This window comes from Mesoplodon densirostris, chromosome 2 (assembly GCF_025265405.1).
Source record: "Mesoplodon densirostris isolate mMesDen1 chromosome 2, mMesDen1 primary haplotype, whole genome shotgun sequence".
Lineage (NCBI taxonomy): Eukaryota > Metazoa > Chordata > Mammalia > Artiodactyla > Ziphiidae > Mesoplodon > Mesoplodon densirostris.
The window spans coordinates 169,566,228-169,585,253 of NC_082662.1; the positions used below are offsets into that span (position 1 = coordinate 169,566,228).

The 19,026-nt window shown below is 32.7% G+C and overlaps 1 protein-coding gene across 14 annotated transcripts in view; it reads left to right on the plus strand.

The window, feature by feature from the left end:
• Nucleotides 1–19,026, plus strand: part of CDC42BPA (CDC42 binding protein kinase alpha) — a 317,120-nt gene that overhangs the window by 261,701 nt on the left and 36,393 nt on the right. For 6 of the 14 annotated variants that reach the window (XM_060091328.1, XM_060091334.1, XM_060091330.1 and 3 more), the window contains 3 exons: nt 8,264–8,368; nt 12,245–12,328; nt 18,023–18,128. In XM_060091328.1, coding sequence (XP_059947311.1) covers nt 8,264–8,368; nt 12,245–12,328; nt 18,023–18,128 — 295 coding nt within the window. Of the gene's footprint in view, nt 1–944; nt 984–8,263; nt 8,369–12,244; nt 12,329–18,022; nt 18,129–19,026 lie in introns of all 14 variants that reach the window. The other 8 variants (XM_060091331.1, XM_060091333.1, XM_060091338.1 and 5 more) reach the window with 3 other exon arrangements.

Consider the following 19,026-nt stretch of genomic DNA (forward strand, 5'->3'; position numbering starts at 1 on the left):
GAAATTTTCTGTAACTCCTATAGACTCAGTTTATAAATTCCCTCCTCTAGGTCCCCATAAAAATCTTGTACATCCCTCCTCCAGGTTCCCATACAAACTTCGTACATGTCCTTATTATAGCATTTGTCACATTGTTGATGGCATGATGTCTCCCCCACCAGTCTGTGAACTGCCATACCCTCTTTATCTTTTAAGTACCTGACATACTGTAAACACTCAGTAAATGTCAGGTTGAATTGAATATAGGAAATTGCCTGAGTAGAGATGGTATATATTTGTGAAACTCTATTACTTGAGCATCACAAATTTCAAAAACTTGAAAAATATTTCTATATAATTATCTACTTATTGTTACTTTTTCTGAATTACTTAATTCTTTAATGTCAGAAAGGTGAAGGTCCCTCTTCTGATTAAGCCTAATGTCTAGTCAGGATGGACAATATTGTTGAAGTAACTTTTTGTTTTAATTCAACATCAGTAGTTCTGAAGGCCTAATTTAGCTCTTATCCTTGAAAAGAGTCATCTTTGAAAAGAGAAAGAATTTGGTAGATAAATGTCTGAAGCAAGACTAGTTAATTAAATATTTTGTTAAATGCTTACTAGCACTAAATCAGAGTTACTTAGACCTTTTTGTGCTCGCATTTCAAGTTGCCACTACCGACCTTTCCAGAAAAGAAACTGGCCATAGCTTGATGGAGCATTATTTGGTGGGTGACTGTGCAAGGTTCAGTGAAAACTTTATTACCACTCTTAGACCTAGCCTGAGGAACTGTTTCTTTACTTTCCTGTGTTCCAGTTTTTCCTGAAAATACATGTACTTTCAACCTATGAAAAATGTGTCTTTATATGTATGTTTATATACTTTGTCTGTTAATACAGTATTAGTCATTGAGAGTCATGTGTGTAAATATTTGTAACGTAGTATTCTCCTTTCTTTGTTGAAGCGCTCTCCATCCTGTACTCCAGCTAGCAAAGGCAGACGTGTAAGAGACTATTGCACTTGTGTGCCCATCTGATGCCCTCTACCCCTATCTCTTATCCTTTTTGCCTGTGGTTGCAGTACATGCTGATGTTTTTGTGGTGTATTATTACATTTATTGCATGCTTTGTGCTGCTGCTCCTGCTATTGCTACTCTGCTTTTCTGTACTTTTTTTTTTTTCTTTTTTGGCTTTGGCCGCAAAGCTTTAGGAATGTTCATATAAATTTCTATAACCAAACTACTAAAATTATAAAGTATCTTTTTTATTTTGATTGGGTAAAAGAGTGATCCTAAAGTATGCTGTCTAAATTGGTCACATACAAAGTAAATGAGTTTCTAAATAATCTGATGTTAGCAATTATGTGGAGATTCTTAGAAATTTTAATTACATAGAAAGAAAACTTGATAATTCATATTATGCAAAATTCAAAAAAGATTTGGGATAAGGTATAGATCTTACTGATTGTAATTTTATGTAAGTCAGTTCTGGAGAAACCTTTGATAGATTTTTTAATGTAGCTCTAAGTTATATTCCCAAATATCTTGTATTTAGAGTTTCGAGGCAATGATGTTGGTAATAAATCATTTATATTCTAAGATATTTCCAAGATTTAAAAAAAATTTTAACATTCTTTATACATGTATTGATAACAAGCTATAAACATTTTCCTATGCTAAGGCTAGTTCAGTGTTTCTCAGTCTGAAATGGGCCAGACACTACCTGTCTACCTCTATCCTGCAAGATTCTGATGTGCCCAGAGTGGGGAATCTGTTTGTGAAAAGGTCTCAAATTTTTGTAAAGCAGCCTCCACCCGAACACAAATATACACACATTCAAACTCACTACTTGAGAAGCTAGCTGACACTGTTTGCTCTGGTTTTCATATGCAATGTAAATAACACCATTAAAAAGGAAAATCTGTGATAGATACAAATTTAAAATTTCTACTTGTCGGCTTCATGATCATTGGTATTGATCAACACCTTAAATCCAGAATTTCAGACTGGGAAAGTTCTAAATCAGGGAATTACCTGGTTTATGGAAGGCATGGTAAGCAATAGAGTGACCCACTGCTTCCTGTGCTCTTATCTTTCTGGTGTGATGGAGGGTTGATTGTAAAATGAACACGATTAACCCTAATATAGCGCATGTTTTCAAACTACTGTTTAACAATGAATAAGCAGTTTCAGATACCAGTGGTATGGCCAGTAGAACTTTGACTTCAACTGATATCTCATTAATTAATGAAGTTTATGAAAAGATTGCTGGTCAGCTGACTTACTGATTATTTTGACATTTGTAGAGAGTTAAAACCATTGGGTATTTGGATTTATCCAATCTGAATATATGTTCATTGGTATCATATAACCTCTAGAAGGGAAGACCAAGATGTTGTGTGCCCAGTTATATTAGGTTCAAATCATTAGCCTGTGGATTGACTACATTTTTATCTGTTTGCTTTTCAACAAATTTGTCATTCAGAGAGATTTTGTTTTTCTGGTTAAATTTATCATAGATTAGTTATGTCTCTTACCTTGTAGACTTCTAGGGGCTTTGACCACCCAGAACATTTCTGTGAGTCTTTAAATAGGAAAAATTTTTGAGGGAAATAGCTGTTATAAGACCCCTGCTATTTAGTCTACATTTTTATTCTATAGGATATAAATAAGTCACACTTAACCAGAGCCTAATGACTTATAATTACATACGATTTTTTTAAATGCAGATGTGATAGGCTTGGTAATTTGCTTTCCAGACTTCCTTTAATTTTTCCTTTATTGAGTATTTGACAGATAAGAAGTCAGCCTCTTAAAAGTGGTAATGTCTGTGAGGGAGATGACTGAAGAATTACCAATTATTCAACAGTTAAATAGAAACATAGAATAGTGAGGAACTTTAATAGTCCATGGCAACATCCATGAAAACAGTAGGACACGAATAGTTACCATTCCTAACAGTGGCCTTGAATCTAACAGTGGCATACAATTTTATGTTACATACTGTGTTTTTAGACAAGAAATGTACAATACTTTCATAAATTTAAAATTCTCTGAATGAAATATCATATAAATGAGGTATATATCTGTATTTCCCATGTGCTCTAAGCCTCATTTACAATTTAAATAATGTTGTTTTTAAGTGGCATTATTTAATTAATCATAGTGTAAGAAAGATTTGTTATTAGTGTCATTATTAATGTCTGAATACAGATGGTTATGGAAAGGTTCATAGTGTTTTCATTCATAGTGAGAAACACTGAGTATCTATTAGATTATTCCTTCAGAATTTAAAGCAGAAATTGTAAATAGCCAACATGTGGCTGGACTTTCTTTTGTGTTTTCTTAGAACATGTGTAAATTCTCCAGAGTAGATACTCAAATCAATAAATTGAAAATAACTTAAGGAGAAATTTTCATAAAGAGAAACAAGTTATATTATTTGTAACTAGTAAGATTATATTTACTAGTCATAAACTTCAGTAATTTATTATTTGTTTTAGAATGATAAAATATATTTACTGTTGTCCAAATGACATAGACAATGTACAATACTGTTTTTTAATCAAAAGAACAATTAACAGAAATAACTATATCACTAAAAGCTTGAGTTATAAAGTGTTTCTGAATATTAAAAAATTGGATTACCTGCCACTTTGTTTCTAAGATACTCCCAGCTACAGGATAAAGAAAATTGATGAAAACTGGATTTTTTCTGTTAACTTAGAGGTTTTTATTTACCAATATAAAACAACATGTTAGATGTAAGCTATTTTTTAATCTATATCAAATTCGTATCAAGTGTTGGTATCTTTATTTTATTTTATTTTATTTTATTATTATTATTTTTTTTTTGCGGTACATGGGCCTCTTACTGTTGTGGCCTCTCCCATTGCGGAGCACAGGCTCCAGACGCGCAGGCTCAGCGGCCATGGCTCACGGGCCTAGCCGCTCCGCGGCATGTGGGATCTTCCCAGACCGGGGCACGAACCTGTGTCCCCTGCATCGGCAGGCGGACTCTCAACCACTGCGCCACCAGGGAAGCCCAAGTATCTATCTTTATTTTAAAACCAGGTTTCTTATATGAATGTTCTGCTATTTGTACTTGTTCAAATCTATAATTATTTTTGGAGTAGAAAAGACCCATTGATACATGTTCAAGATAAGTAGTTTTTGATCCTTTTGTTACTTATAAGAAGGCCGTATTGCATAATTTGAGAAATTCTTGATTAGTGGGTCATCTGAAAATCAGATGTGAGCCACGGTGGAAAAAAACTGTTCTATTTTATAATACCATACTGCTCTAAAAATACATTTCGTGGTTTATTCATTAGAGAAGTCCTAATAGATTCAGGAAACATTGTGGACTTTTTACATGACAGTGTTATGCATTATGGACAATACACTGAGATTCAGTTTTTCTGCTTTTTTTTTTTCCCAAGCAGTAGAGCAGTAAGTAAAACTGACATTAGAGTAGATGTTTCTAATACCTATTCATCGGAATAACTCCTTAAAGTATGTTTACTTAGAAAAAGAATCAGTTAATCAAAAAACAGAAAAAAAGCACATTTACATGAAGAGGTTTCTTATTTTTCTCAGTAGATGTCAGCTTATAAATACTGAGTGAATTGCTTATACTATTCAGTTAAGATTTGTTTTCAAGACCTTCCTTTGGATTATATCAAAATATACTGTCTAATTAATATTAGCTATTGTTCCTTATTATTTTCCCTATTTTATTATTCTTTCTATAATCATAAACCCAATTATGAATTAAGATATCTCTGCTATTGATGTATATCATATTTATTAGCTTTTCCTGCATTATTAATTCAAGTCATTGCTTACATTTAATGCTATAATTTTTTTTATAATACAAAGAATTTTTAATTTCCTTGGCTTTATTTAATATAATATTAGTGATTATATTTGTTTCAAAGGTAAAAGTAACTAATATGCTATTAATCAATTGCTTTGCTGTCATTTTTATATCTGAATCATTACCAATTAATTATTAAAATTAATTTTAAGCCATCTGTAAATCCTGGCATATAGTCATTGAGTATTCTGAAAGTTTAGTAAAATTAATTGCTTTTAAGTAACTGGAATTACAAATTAATTATAAACACATTGGTAAACATGTAATTATAGAGAAAATTAATAACATCTTGAAAACCATAGTCGTGTTGGGGTTAACACTTTGATGAAGAGAATATGTAAGTGATATTGTATTTTTCTTGTTTCTAGTAACCTCTTTTGAGATATTGTTTACACTCGTAGTAATCCAGAAAGGAAATTAAATATTAAAATCTATTAATCTAATTAGCTATTAGCTTCTACTAGAGTCTTTTAAAAGACCTGGGAAGTTTTTTTAAAGTTTGATATTCAAGACTTTTTTGCCATGAGTTTATTCATCTTTACCAAACTTTTGTGTCCTTGTCTTTATGAGAAACACACTTGGAAAATAAAGTGGTAATTTTTAAACTTCATTTATACATGCATGGTTTTTTTTTAAATCACAGCATCATTGTAAATGGCATAGTTCAACTCTTTAATAAGGTCAGTTAATGCCATCTCAAAATATTATTTCAATATTTCTTACTTTGAATTTTGTTAAACAAAACTGTCTTGATTTTGTTTAATCTCTGGAATTAATTTTACTTTAAGAGCATAAAGCTCCAAAAAGCTAGTGTGGAAATTTTCATTATTCTATTTTACTATAATTAGGATGGGTTATTTTTTAAATTTAAATGTTTTCCACTTCTGAAAAGCCAGTTTTAACCTCCTTCAGCTAAGAAAATCATTTTAATATCTGTTTTCATTTCTATTGTTTTCTTTCATTTTATTGATGAGTAAAAGTTTTTTTAGGAGAAAAAGATTTATAATGCCAGTAATTCTTCAGAAGGGCCAAGAGGTATGTGCTAAAAGCCTCAGTCATTCCTTAAGAGTCACTGATTTGTGTAATCACAGATTAAACTGTGATAGTGTTTTTTTCTTTGCCAATATCAAACTGTCATAATGTCACATTTTCATAGGGTCATGAAACATGCTAATAAATGTTTTAATGATCAACTTGATTTTTAGGTTTGATAGTTTTCATGATGTGAACCCCTCTTTAGAGCACATATTGGCAAAATGGCTTAAAGTGGTATATTCTACTTTCAGCACAGGAAAATATATAAAACAGCGTGTTCAACTTCTGTCAGTATGTGTCCATATGGCACAAAGAGCAAGCCTGCTTTAAAATTTCAGCCAGTACTATTGGGAACAGCAATGTCTTGCCTTTCTCATTTTTGAAGAATTTTTAAAGTAATTGGACCCAGAGGTACAAAGCCACTATATTTGCTATATTAAATTTGCTCCTCTCAGAAAGTTGAGAATCACTATCTTATTTTAAAATCTGCTTCAAGTAAAATGGAACCAAATTGTTTCTGAATTCTCATTATCACCTTTTTAAAACACAGCACTATCCTTCACACAGGAGCTTCTGATTTTATGTCTTTTAATTAATCTATGGGCTAAAGGCTTTTGTGTGACAGGTCAGAATGTTAAATTTTCTTAAAATAATCCAATTCTTTTACAAGTAGCAAATCCTCTATTTGGACACTTCTTTAAAACTTTATGAGATCATTAACTCTTGATTATTTGAGTCAGTTTTAAAATTCTTATTAGTGTAAAATGTATCAGTATTGCTTATGAATTCCATTTTAATCGAACCTACTCCCCCATGGACTTTTTATTCAGCTTGCAATTTATATAAACTTAGGGAAACCAGAAGTAGATTTTTAGAAAATAAAAGACATTTTGCCTTATTCCCAACCTAGGGTCATATTTCAGATTAACAATTTGAACTGATAACCTTCTCCATGGCTGTCCCCCAGTAAAATTGTGAACTAGGTAAAATTTGTCTGGAATCCCATTTTCTTCTTTCTTTTACTCTCCTGTTCCTGAGCAAAGTTCATTGTCAGTCTCTATGATCACTAAATTGCTTTGACTATCTCTACTGTGGAGTTGCCTTGGTACAACAAAATAGAGTACTGAATTTGGAGGCAAGAGATGAGATTCAGGCCTGGCTCTCCCTCCTCATAAGGCCTACTAGTTTTATGAAATTATCCACATCACACACACAGAGCTGACATACAGCTGGGATGCATCGGTTCAGTGGTTCAGTTTTTAAAATATGAAATACTCTCCTAGCTGTTAGTACATAGCTGCTACTCCAGGTCCCCTAGATGCCCTTACTGAGATCCTTCCTGTCCCCGTTTCTCCCGAATCCAGTAGCTAAAAGTTTATTAAGGCCCGGCTGCCAGCCATCTTAGTCGGTCCCACTGAAGTCTTGCCTTGCAGTTTGCCAGAATACCTGCCCATGCCCACCACCAAGGGAGGCCACAGGTGGGCACAAGCAGAGGGCTACTCCAGTATTTGCCAGCCCACTAGCCAGTCCCTAAAATAGTAACCATAATAATAATAGAGAAAAAAATTTTTAAACCCTTTTTAGTACATGTTTAAAATCCTTAAGCTGATTACTCTTTTTATTGATTTGTAAATCAGTAAATGCTGATTTACAATAAATGCTGACCTAAGCATTGTTCTTGCTGCACAACATATTTGAAACAAATTCCCCAACCTTCCCAAGTTGTCTTCATTGCCTTTCATTTAAAAAACCCAATCCTGGTAATTTTGAAAATTGCCAAACTGAATATATATCATTGATCGGTGTGTTCCATAGGATCTTTTATGCTAAATTTTAACCCAGAGCATCTTCAGTTTCTAAAAATACTTGGTTAGAAGGGTGCGACTGAGTATAAGTGCCAGTATTTCTACTGCTGCAAAATAAAAAGAGAATTTAATTTAGTGACAAAGCTGATAGGTTTGTTTCTTTTACTTTCAACTAATGCCTTGTAGAGGACCAAATTTCATTCTTATCAAGGACAAACTTATTTGTAATCTTCAGTACATATTTCTATTAAGTACTCTGCATTTATTTCACATGTATGATTTATCTTGTGGAATACAAGTAAAGAACATACAGTAGCTCGAAGTAAGAGATCAGTGGTGAAGATTGGAGCATTTTGTTAACTGTTGTTATCTTGACCTTTGTTTAAAGCTAGTGGTTATGCTTTTGTATAATGACACATCCCTAATGTGAATATTCAAACTAACGTTTGTTATCCTCCTTTCTCAAGAATGTTCTCATGATCATGCCTTACAGAAATTTACTAAGAGCTGCACATTGTTTAAAAGTGATTTCTTGGGTTTTTGTTTTTCCTGACTTATTTTCCTAGACTGATCCCGTTGAGAACACATATGTACGGAATCCGAACGTCAAGTTTTACATCCAGTCAAGGTCCACATCTCCTTCCACATCTAGTGAAGCTGAGCCAGTTAAGGTGCCTCACTGGAGCAGTCTTGCTCCCCAACTTTTCACTTGTGTCAGGAAAGAGGGACTTGCAAAAACAAGTGAAATCTGACTCTCTTCTTTTAATCAAATGTATTGTGTAATAAGTCACAGTATATTGAAGATCATTACATTTGACTGATAATATAGATAGGATTATAAAACTGAAGTAAAAAATGGTCCCCCCAAATTCAACCCAAAATAGACAGAAATTTTATTTAATTTTAAAGTAGTCTTTATCTTAAGTAGAGAGCTATACAGAACAGAGGACAGAGTTGTGTGAATTTTGGAATTATCAGATAAAAATTCTGTGGACACATGGCAGTGTCAGGTGCCATTCTCATATTTTAATTATTCTAATCAATCTAATAAGATATGACATAACTGTTACTTCATAAATAGAACTGAAAGTTGTCACTGCTGGCAACTGAATAGTTTATTCTGTTAATCAGCAATAGGCATCCAACCTTTTAATATTTAAATCATGCCTTTTAATAGTGCAAAAACAGTGTTGTGTTTGCACCTTATGTAAGTAAATGGTTTTAAACAGCCAACTGGCCAACTTTCTCAACAAGTCAGAAGGATGTATTATTCCTCAGTTAATGCTATCCTGCCTCAGATGCAGTTCTGGTTATTTACTCAAGCTTTACAATTCTGACATGGCTCCCTTGTTTCCCATTTGGTCATCAGACAGAGCTGTGTCTAGTTTTCCAATAGAAGCAGATAGTCCCATTTTGAAAGCTGTCTGAAGTGAAGTTTGAGTTGTAGTCAGATTCTGACTTGGTTTTTTCCAACCCTGTGATAGACTGCTTGGTTAAGTTGATGATACCCTCTGATTTTAGATTTTCATTGTTTTAATATTTTGAGTTTATGCATTTTTATTTTAATGTTAAAATATTTAAAGCATACAGAAAATAATATTATAAATACCCACATAACCACCATCCACAGATTTAACATATGTGAACATTTTGCCCCAAAATTTGTATTAAAAAGAAAGGAAATATTCCTGACAGTTGAAATAACCTTCCCTATACCATTCCCCCTCTCCTTTTCCAGACATATCTAAATACCCTGAAATTGGCATACTCCCTTTCTTCCTTACTTTTACATGTTTATTTCATTTGTATCCATAAACAATACATAATAGTGTTTGTTGTATATGTAAATTTTACACAAAGGTTATCTGCATCTTATACAGATACATGTCTACTTAGTTCATTCATTATAACTGTTGCATAATATTTCATTGTATGAATATACCACAACTATTTATCCATTCTCCTGTTGTTGGATATTTAGGTTGTTTCCAGTTTTTTGTTATTACAGTCGTTGCTGAAGTGAACATCCTAATAGCTATCTGCTTTTGCAAATGTGCAGAGTTTGTTTAGCATATATACCTAGAAGTGGAATTATTGGGTTGTGTGGAATATGCATTTTCAGCTTTAACTAGATCTTGTCAAATTATTTTCCACAGTGGTTGGACCCGTTTTCACTCCCACCAGCAGTGTGTGTGTGAGTGAATTCCCTATTTCCCCACATCCTTCCAACCCTTGGTACTGTCAGACATTAACTTTTGTCTATTTGATGGGTATAGAGTGGCATTTTGGTTTTAATTTGCATTTCTCTGATTTCAAGTGTTACTCAACATCTTTTTATATGTTTATTGACCATTGATGATTTGCCTGTTGATGTCTTTTTGTCTGTTGTTCTATTGAATTATTTTTCCACTTGTTTTGTAATTGTTCTTTATATAGTCTGGATACTAATTCCTAGCTGGCTATATGCATTGCAAGTATTTTCTTCCAGTCTGTGGCTTATTTTAAAATTTTATTTGTCATATCTTTTTGTCTTGCAACAGTTTTTATTTTAAAGTAGTCATATTTGTCAGTCTTTTATGACTTCTGCTTTTTATGTCTTTTTAAAACAGTTCTTCCCTATGCAGCAGTTATAAAGATTTTCTTCCATATTTTCTTCTAAAAGTTTTTAAATTTTGCTTTTACATGTTTAGGACTTTAATCAAACTAAAATTTGTTGTTATGTATTATGAGAAATGGAGTTCTAATGTTTTTCTTGTATGAACCACCAAGTCTCCTATATTTCCCCCACTGATTTGTAAATCTATCTCTGCTTTATATAAATGGGTCTGTTTGGGGATTCTCTATTCTCTTTCATTGTTCTTTCTGTCTCGGATTCTCTGTTCTCTTTCAGTGTTCTTTTTGTCTATTCCTGTACCAGCGTCACATTGTCTTAATTATTGTAGCCTTAAAATAATTCCTGATACCTGGTATGATCAGCCACTCCCACATACCTTGTTCTTCTTCCTTTACTCCTTGACTCTTTAGTTTTTACATATGATTTTTAGGTTCAGCTTGAAGGTTCCGTGTAAAGCTTTTGATTGGATTTGAATTTATAGATTATCTGAGGAGAACTGATCTCTTTGTGATATTGGACCTTTCCATCTATGAACATTATTTAGATATTTTTTTATATCCTTCAATAAAGTTTCATTATTTTCTTCCCGAATGTACTCCAAATTGCTTGTTAGATTTGTTCCTAGGAACCTTAAATTTTTATTGCTATGGTGAATGGGATCTCTTTAAAATATGTTTTCTAAATTAGGCATTGCTGGTCTTTATGAATTAGGATGATCTTGGATTCAGCACCCCTACTTCACCCCTTTTAATTCTAAAAACTTCTCTTGGACTTTCTATGTAAATTCTAGTGACAATTTTGTTTCCTATGAATTGTTCTTTATTAACTTTCATAAAGGTTTTGTATTCATCTCTTTTATTTCATATTTTTAATGTTAAATTATAAAGTGGGTTTAATACTTTTTTCAAGCTATTTAAAAGTAAATTAAATTTAAATTAGAACTAAACTCACAGTTAAGTTGAAAACTCTGAGAAGCCCATCTAAATTCCATTTTAAGGCTATCATGTGTATAAAATATTTGGCTTTGGGAGGTTATATAGTAACAAAGGCAAAGAGGGACCATCCATTTTTCTCTTAATATTTTAGAATATTCTGTAACTTTACACAAAGCTAGCTTTTCCCTCTTGCTTGCTTGCTTGCTTAGCATCCTAAAAGGAAGTCATTCTTCGTATATTTGTTTTATACTTTGCTAATAAGTGATGTCTCTTTTTTTCCACAATAACATCCAGTAAAATCACTGGTTCCTTTCATTCAAAGAAATATCTTACAGAAATATGCCATAAAATAAAGATATGGCAAGTAGTTAAATTTCTGTCAGTTCTGAATTCCAGTAATATTAAATAATCTAACTCCCTTCTTAGAAATTACTTTCTTCACAAAAATCCCACTAATCAATCAGTCCATCAATCAGTCAATCTCTATATCTCGCATGCGCTCTCTCGCTCTTTCTCTCTACTCACATACACACAAATCCACAGAATTGTATTCCATATATGTAATATGCATTCTGTATATAGAAGTCAAAGGAGTTAAAAGAATCTTCTAAATATTTTGATTATAAATCTTGCTTAAAAACTCTTTCAGATACTTTATACAATTAATATGGCATTTTCAGTTGAACCTGAAAATTAATATCCTAAACTTTATGTAGGCTACATGCTATGACTTTCTTGTGTTCTTCTGTAGGTTCTCTTTTACAAGTTATTTATTTTTAAATTTCCAGACTGAAATAATTTTTATAAATTGAACAAATATTTTATTTGTAGATATTGCAGGCAGAAATTTAAATTATCAACACTAAGAATTTTAGCTTCATTGAGATAATTTTTCCTTATTGCTGTTTTGTTTGGCTGTATTTACTTTTATTTTTAGTGATGTTTGAAATAGATGGAGTGTTTTATGACATTTATTTCCTCTTTTCCCCTGGATTCAGACTGTGGACTATACTCCACTTCCAGTTCACACACCAACCTTAAGGAAAAAGGGATGCCCTGGTTCAACTGGCTTTCCACCTAAGGTATTCAATCTAGTGATAAGCATTATATGTTGTGGAAAAAAAAAAAAGGAAAGAAAGAGAATGGATTTCTTCTGCTTTTTGTATGTGCCATGATTTTTACTATTAGATTCCTCAAAATTATAAACATAAAAGCTGGGAAAGAGAATAAATTCTGTATTAATGGAAATAATCACCACTAAGAAAGGTAGGACAAACATGCAAAGTTTGTTTTGTTTTACTTCCATCTTCTTAAATTCAATGTTTTGAAGTCTGTTACGGCAAGGAGTAGTACTTAGAGTATGTACTGTAAGGAAGGCATTAAGTTGAGGCCGCTTGTGGAAGAATCTAAAATTGAACTTAATAAACCACTTAGAAAGAGAAATGTTTAGAGAAAAATTCACATCATTTTTTTTTCATTCCATTCAACATGACCATGTCCAAATATTGTATATGGTAGAACATGAAGATTTAGTTGCTTATCTCAAGCTCCTACAAAGGAATTCTAGAAATTGGAACTCTCCATCCCCCGGACACGAACTTCGGGTAAACCCCAGAATTAGAGACAGATTGATGGATCTGCAAAACTAATAAAATATACCAAAGTATAACTGGTATAAAAGAAAGCAACAAACTGAATAATTTACGCTAGATAAAATTTTGAGGCTAGACAGAGCATGAATTTAAAATAAGCATAATAAATATGTTCAAAGAGGTAAGAAAGGAAGTAAGTTGGCAACATGGGTCAGGATAAGGTACTTATAAAGAAAAATAATTTCCAGATGCTTGACATGAAAATATAACTGCTGAAATAAAGAACTCAAGTAACTGGCTTTAATAGCAGAATGAGCAAACTGGATGTAGCAGGAAAAACAAGTTGTGAGATGGAAGATGAGGTGGAAAATATGAAAGTTAAGCTATAAGATAGAAATAGTGTCTATACAGTAGGACTTTCAAAAGAAAAGAGAAAATAGATGGAAATACTTAAAAAAATAATGATCTAATATTTCCCAGAAATAAAGATGGAAATCCTCATACTGAAATACATTATTATGTGCTAAAAAGACGAGGTAAGAAAACATTCACACTTGGACACATTATAGCAAAATTTAAGGATATCATAGATCAAGAGAAAATTCTAAAAACTTTCAAAGAGAAAGCAGATTGTCTAGACAGAAGTCAAATTGATATTGGTCTTCTCAACAGCAATGAGATGCAAGAAGACAAGAAGTATGTTCAAAGTGTTGAAAGAAAAGAACTCTGAACCCTAAAATTCGTTCTGCTGATAGAAGTAAATAACTAACAGGGTTAAAGGAAATTGCCCCTAGGAAGGACGACTTGGGGCAAAAGGGTACTTCTGTTTTTGTTGTAAGGATTGTGATACTATTTACTCTTAAAACTATATACATGTATTAATTTGATTTTAAAAGTTAAACATACATACATAGGAGAAAATGTAGAATTTCTTTGTGACTAGGTAATGAAAATAAGATCTCAAATCACAATCATAAGATGAAAATATTGGTGGACTTTACTACATTAAAATTAAAGATCTTTGTACACTGAAAACATTGTTAATAGGTAGTTAATAAGTGATGACAGACTAGTAGAAGATATTTGCATATTTGTTCTAGAAATAAGGGATTCATTTCTAGAACACGGTATATAAGAAACTCCTGTAACTGCATGTGAAAAAGATTAGAAATCCAGTTGAAAATCTGGCAAATAATATAAGTAATTCCCATAAAAGGAAATCCTAATGGTCAGCAAGCATGTGAAGAAATGTCCAACCTTATTTATAATTGGTGAAATTAAAAATTAAAATAATTTAATAATTTTTAAATTAATACTACTTTATACTCACCAGATTGTCAAAAATTAAGTAGCATCAAGGATGTGAAGAAACACACAGCTTCACACACAGCTAGTGGAATTTTAAACAGGTACGACCATTCTGGAGAACAACCTGGCTATTGGAGTAGACATATACCACATAACCCAGCAATCTCATTCCTTCAGAAAAATCTTTATGCAGATCCATTAGGCAACATGACAGAGATGCTTAGTGCTGCATATGGTAACAGGGAGTTGGAAATAGAAGAAAGATAGGTAAAATATGGTTGATGTGTAACAAAATCACATTTATATAAATTAGCAACACTCAAAAATATCTAATTCATAAGGCTGTGTACATATCCAAGGACCTGTGTAGATCACATTAGATTGGGTGACAGATTTCATGGGGAAGGATGGGGAGTAGATCATCAAGGATGAATTAAAAATAAAATAAGGCCAAATACAAGACCAATGTCAAGGATCTTAGTCCTTATGCTCTTTTCTAGGAGTTTTATGGACTCAGGTCCATGTTCAATCCTTACTCCATTTTGAATTGATTTTTATGAGTGGTTTAAGATAGGGGTCCAGTTTAATAAATAAGGTCAAATAAAATTAGAGGGGCCTCCATGAAGCTCTGGTGATAATATTTCATGGACTGAATATTAACTCAATTTTGTACACCTATTGTTCCTCCCCAAAAAATAAAATAAAATTTACTTCATGTTTTTCTTGTGTGTGTGTGTGGTACACGGGCCTCTCACTGTTGTGGCCTCTCCCATTGTGGAGCACAGGCTCCAGACACGCAGGCTCAGTGGCCCTGGCTCACAGGCCCAGCCGCTCCACGGCATGTGGGATCTTCCCAGACCGGGGCACGAACTCGTGTCCCCTGTATCAGCAGGTGGACTCTCAACCACTATGCCACCAGGGAAGCCCAACTTCATGTTTTTTAAAAGATGAAGGATTGAATCTATAATTATCTCAAAGTAAAAGTGTTTAAAAGGGAAAAAGGTTATTTAAAAAAACCTTTAATAAAGGTTTGCTTGAGATAAAAACTCCTTTACTTGTCATTTATAGTGTAGAATCCTAATTATGTACAGCTACTGATTTGTAAGTTTTCAAAAAGGGTTGGTTCTACTTTGTTCTCACATCTTTTATTAAAAGTATTTTACCTTCTCCATTGAGTAGCTTGAAGTCTGCAACACTGGCAAAATTGGAATAGAAAAGAACCCTTCTTTCTATCCACTTCTTTAAATTTTGAGATTATAGTTAATTCTCATTTTACTCCAAATTATCACATAATCTAAAATTAATTTGAGTTCATGCTTTAGGTTTAATGCCTCTTTTACTAGACATTTTTTTCTCCTCCTCCAATTACCTTTTGTGGAAGTATTAGAAATCAGGTATTGACCAGGAGACAAGAAAGGGGATCTTAGAAAGATCCAGAAGCCAAGTGGTCTAGACCCTAGGGCTGAATTCACCTATCTTTTTGTTACTATTCATCTTCTCCCCTGCCCCGCACCAAAAATAAATAAAACCAAAAGCCTATTGTGTGTTGCCTAAAGTTTGATACTCTCAGAATCATGTTAATTATGTTATATATTATACTGTTCTTAGTTGGGATTAGTAAAACATGGACCATTTAATCTTCAGTAGTGAATCACGCCCACCTCCTACAGTTTAACCAGCACCTGCCAGTTGGTCATTTAAAATCAATGCTTTGGTAAAACATTGTTTATCTTTCCTACTATTGCATACTTAGTTAAAATTTTGACATCCTGAGCAGATCTCTGGGGAAAAAGTATATAATAAATATGTTTTATAAGCAATTTTTAGATATTGTGATGTAATACTATTAAATTTGTCATGGGCATGGTTATTTTATCACTGTCATTTCAGACATGTCTTCTTATCTTTTAGAAGAAGAAAAAAAGAACAGTTACTACCTCGAGCCATTGACTAATTCTTTCATTGTAATAGAAGCCTTTAGAACCAGTCAGTAACAAATTTTGCATTATTGCATTAATGTATTTTGAACAATTGAAAAAGTTATCACTAGAAAATTTACTCTCATAGTTCCTGAAAGTTAAAAAAACTAAGAGTAAAAATTAGTATACAGGAGAAATGTTGAACAAAATTGTATGTGATGTTAACAAATCAGGTATTTTTATCACAGGCATGGAGGCCTCTAGTCTTGACCTAACTGTGTCTTATGCAGTCTGGTGGGTTATTTTTTGTAGGATCATATTTTTCAGTTACATGTTTTTAAATTATCAAACTCTGAAAGGTGGCAGAATCAGATCCAGGCATGAATTTTAACTCTACCAATAACTGTCTATTCATGACTAATTTATTTAATCTCTCTGAGTTTCAGTTTCTTCATCTATATAAAGAAATAATACCTATCTTCCCAGAGATATTGTCTCCATTAAATAAAATGGTTGAGAAGTACTGGCACAATGTCTGCACCTTGGTTGTTGCTCGGTCCACATACAGTAATTATAGAGCCAGTAGAAAGATAGTCTGTCCTCTACTTAGAATAAAGTCAGATCCCAGTGCTGCTTTGAAACTGACCAAAGGTCCTGAGGAACTTCTAGAATAGAATGGTTTGAGGTTGGACCAGAGCTCATGACTGCTCTAAATTTGAGAATCTCATTCCATTCCAGGACCCTAATATAAAAAGATGATCTACTTTTCTACGCTTGATTTTTTTTTTAATTTCTTTTGTGGTATGTAAATATATCCCAGTTGAGAAGAGCAAAATTTATTTTTAACTTAAATTTTAAAGCTTTGAATATTCTCTTTAGTTTTTTGTTAATATGGTAAATTTCAACTGAAATAATACTACTTTAAAACTGTTTTCCACCAGTATTCACATGTTACCGGAATACAGGATAAAGTTTTTACTAGTTTAAATCAATCACACATATAAAAAAGAAATAGCCAAATTTGTTTTCAGAATATGTTTTATAAATATGTTTATATTTATAACATACATATGTAAATATGTTTTGAATGCTTACTCTGTGCCAGCACTGTTCAAAAGGCTTTGTTTATATTAATGCTCATTTAACCACCCCATGAAGTAGATATTATTACTGATTCTATTTTATAGAATAAAGAAAGTGAGACACAGAGGAGTTAAGTAATTTGTTCCTAAGTTCACACAGCAGAGTGATAGAACAGTGGCTGTAATTCATTTATTATTAAAACACGCTAAGAGTTCATTTGGAGAGGAAAGAAGTGTTCTAGAGAGCTGAAATCTACATTGGCATACCACCATACAGAGCAGCAAAGACTTAGAGAAGAACTTTAACTGCTGGGTTTTCAGTCTGTCTCTGGAATAATATATGTGTATTTATATCTGCTCAAGTGTAATACTGCCTGCTTCCAAGGGAGGAATTTGTTAAGCATGTTACTTGTTCGTGGTCCCAGAAAATCAAATACATGATTTTTAGTAGGGACAAGAATTTTAAATTACTGTTTGTTCTTCGTAAGAAGGTATAAAAGCATATTAAATTTCTTTTTTTGTATAGGTATAAATATGCAAAATTTCACCTAATGCATTGCCAAAGAACTTACAAAAATCCTGAATTCAAAATTCATGAGCAAAAAAATGCTAGTTTATTTTATAACTTTTCAAATGGCATTCAAGAGCAATTATCATTTAACTTCTTATATTATTTTTAGCATAATCCAGCTCAATATTGCATAATAAAAATATTTAAAGAACATTAATTATAGAAAGATGTGGTGAGAAATGAAGAGAATTCATTCTACACCTAATTAGAAAACATTCTAGCAGCTGGTGTGGTTCGCAGAGATTCATATTATGGAAATCCTTTAAATGAACAACGTTTATGTTTTTATCAATTTGTTTTGCAGCGCAAGACTCATCAGTTTTTTGTCAAATCTTTTACTACTCCTACCAAATGTCATCAGTGTACCTCCTTGATGGTGGGCTTGATAAGACAAGGCTGTTCCTGTGAAGGTAAGAATTAAATGGTAAGAAAATGTGACTAATTTAGAGTCCTGACATTTACTCCCTAAATTGTAATCAAATAGCTTTATTCTCTTTAAAAAGTATATAAATGTTTATTTATTTGACTTACTCATTTGCTTTTCTTTGGATAATAAACTGAACACCTTGCTAAAGTCTGTTGAATATTGGAAACTAGACAGATGGTCCCTAGAAACATTTTCCAGGGGAGCTATATTTAAATATGTTTCATTCATCTTTGTTTCATCATTCAGGAGAATTTGTGGTCCCCAAAACCTAACCTGTATGACAAAATGTGTGAAAGTTATTCTTGAATCTATTCATTTAATTTTACTCTTGTTTAATTTATTAGGGAAATTATTATTAATAAGTAGACAATGAAGTATCTTTTCACAAATATTAAATGTCGGCTACTATGCCTCAAAAGATATTTTATCCCTAGTGTTAGTAGCAGAGGTTTTTCCCTACCATTCATTGATCCATCCATCACATGCTCGCAGAATGCCTGCTCTGTGTTTCTAGGCACTGGGGATCAGTGTTCTATGTTTGGCTAGTTCTCACAACCCAAGTGGAAGATCCTGATTGCATTATCTTAACTAGTCTCTTAGATGCATGGGTTTAGAGCAAAAGGAAATGGGCAGGCTTTAAAAGTAAAGATTTGAGAGTTATGAATGTGTGAAGTGATGAATATGAATGATGTTTTCCAGGAAACACATGTAGAGTAAAAAGAGAACAAGTATGAGGACAGAGCCTTGGGAAACATAGTTAAGGGCAGGTAAAAGGTAAAGATAACAAAGTAATCTGAGAAGGAATAGCCTCTATCATTGAGTAGGGAGGTGTGTCTGAACCCAACGGAGAGAATTTGCCTTGTCTCATTGTGAAACTTAGC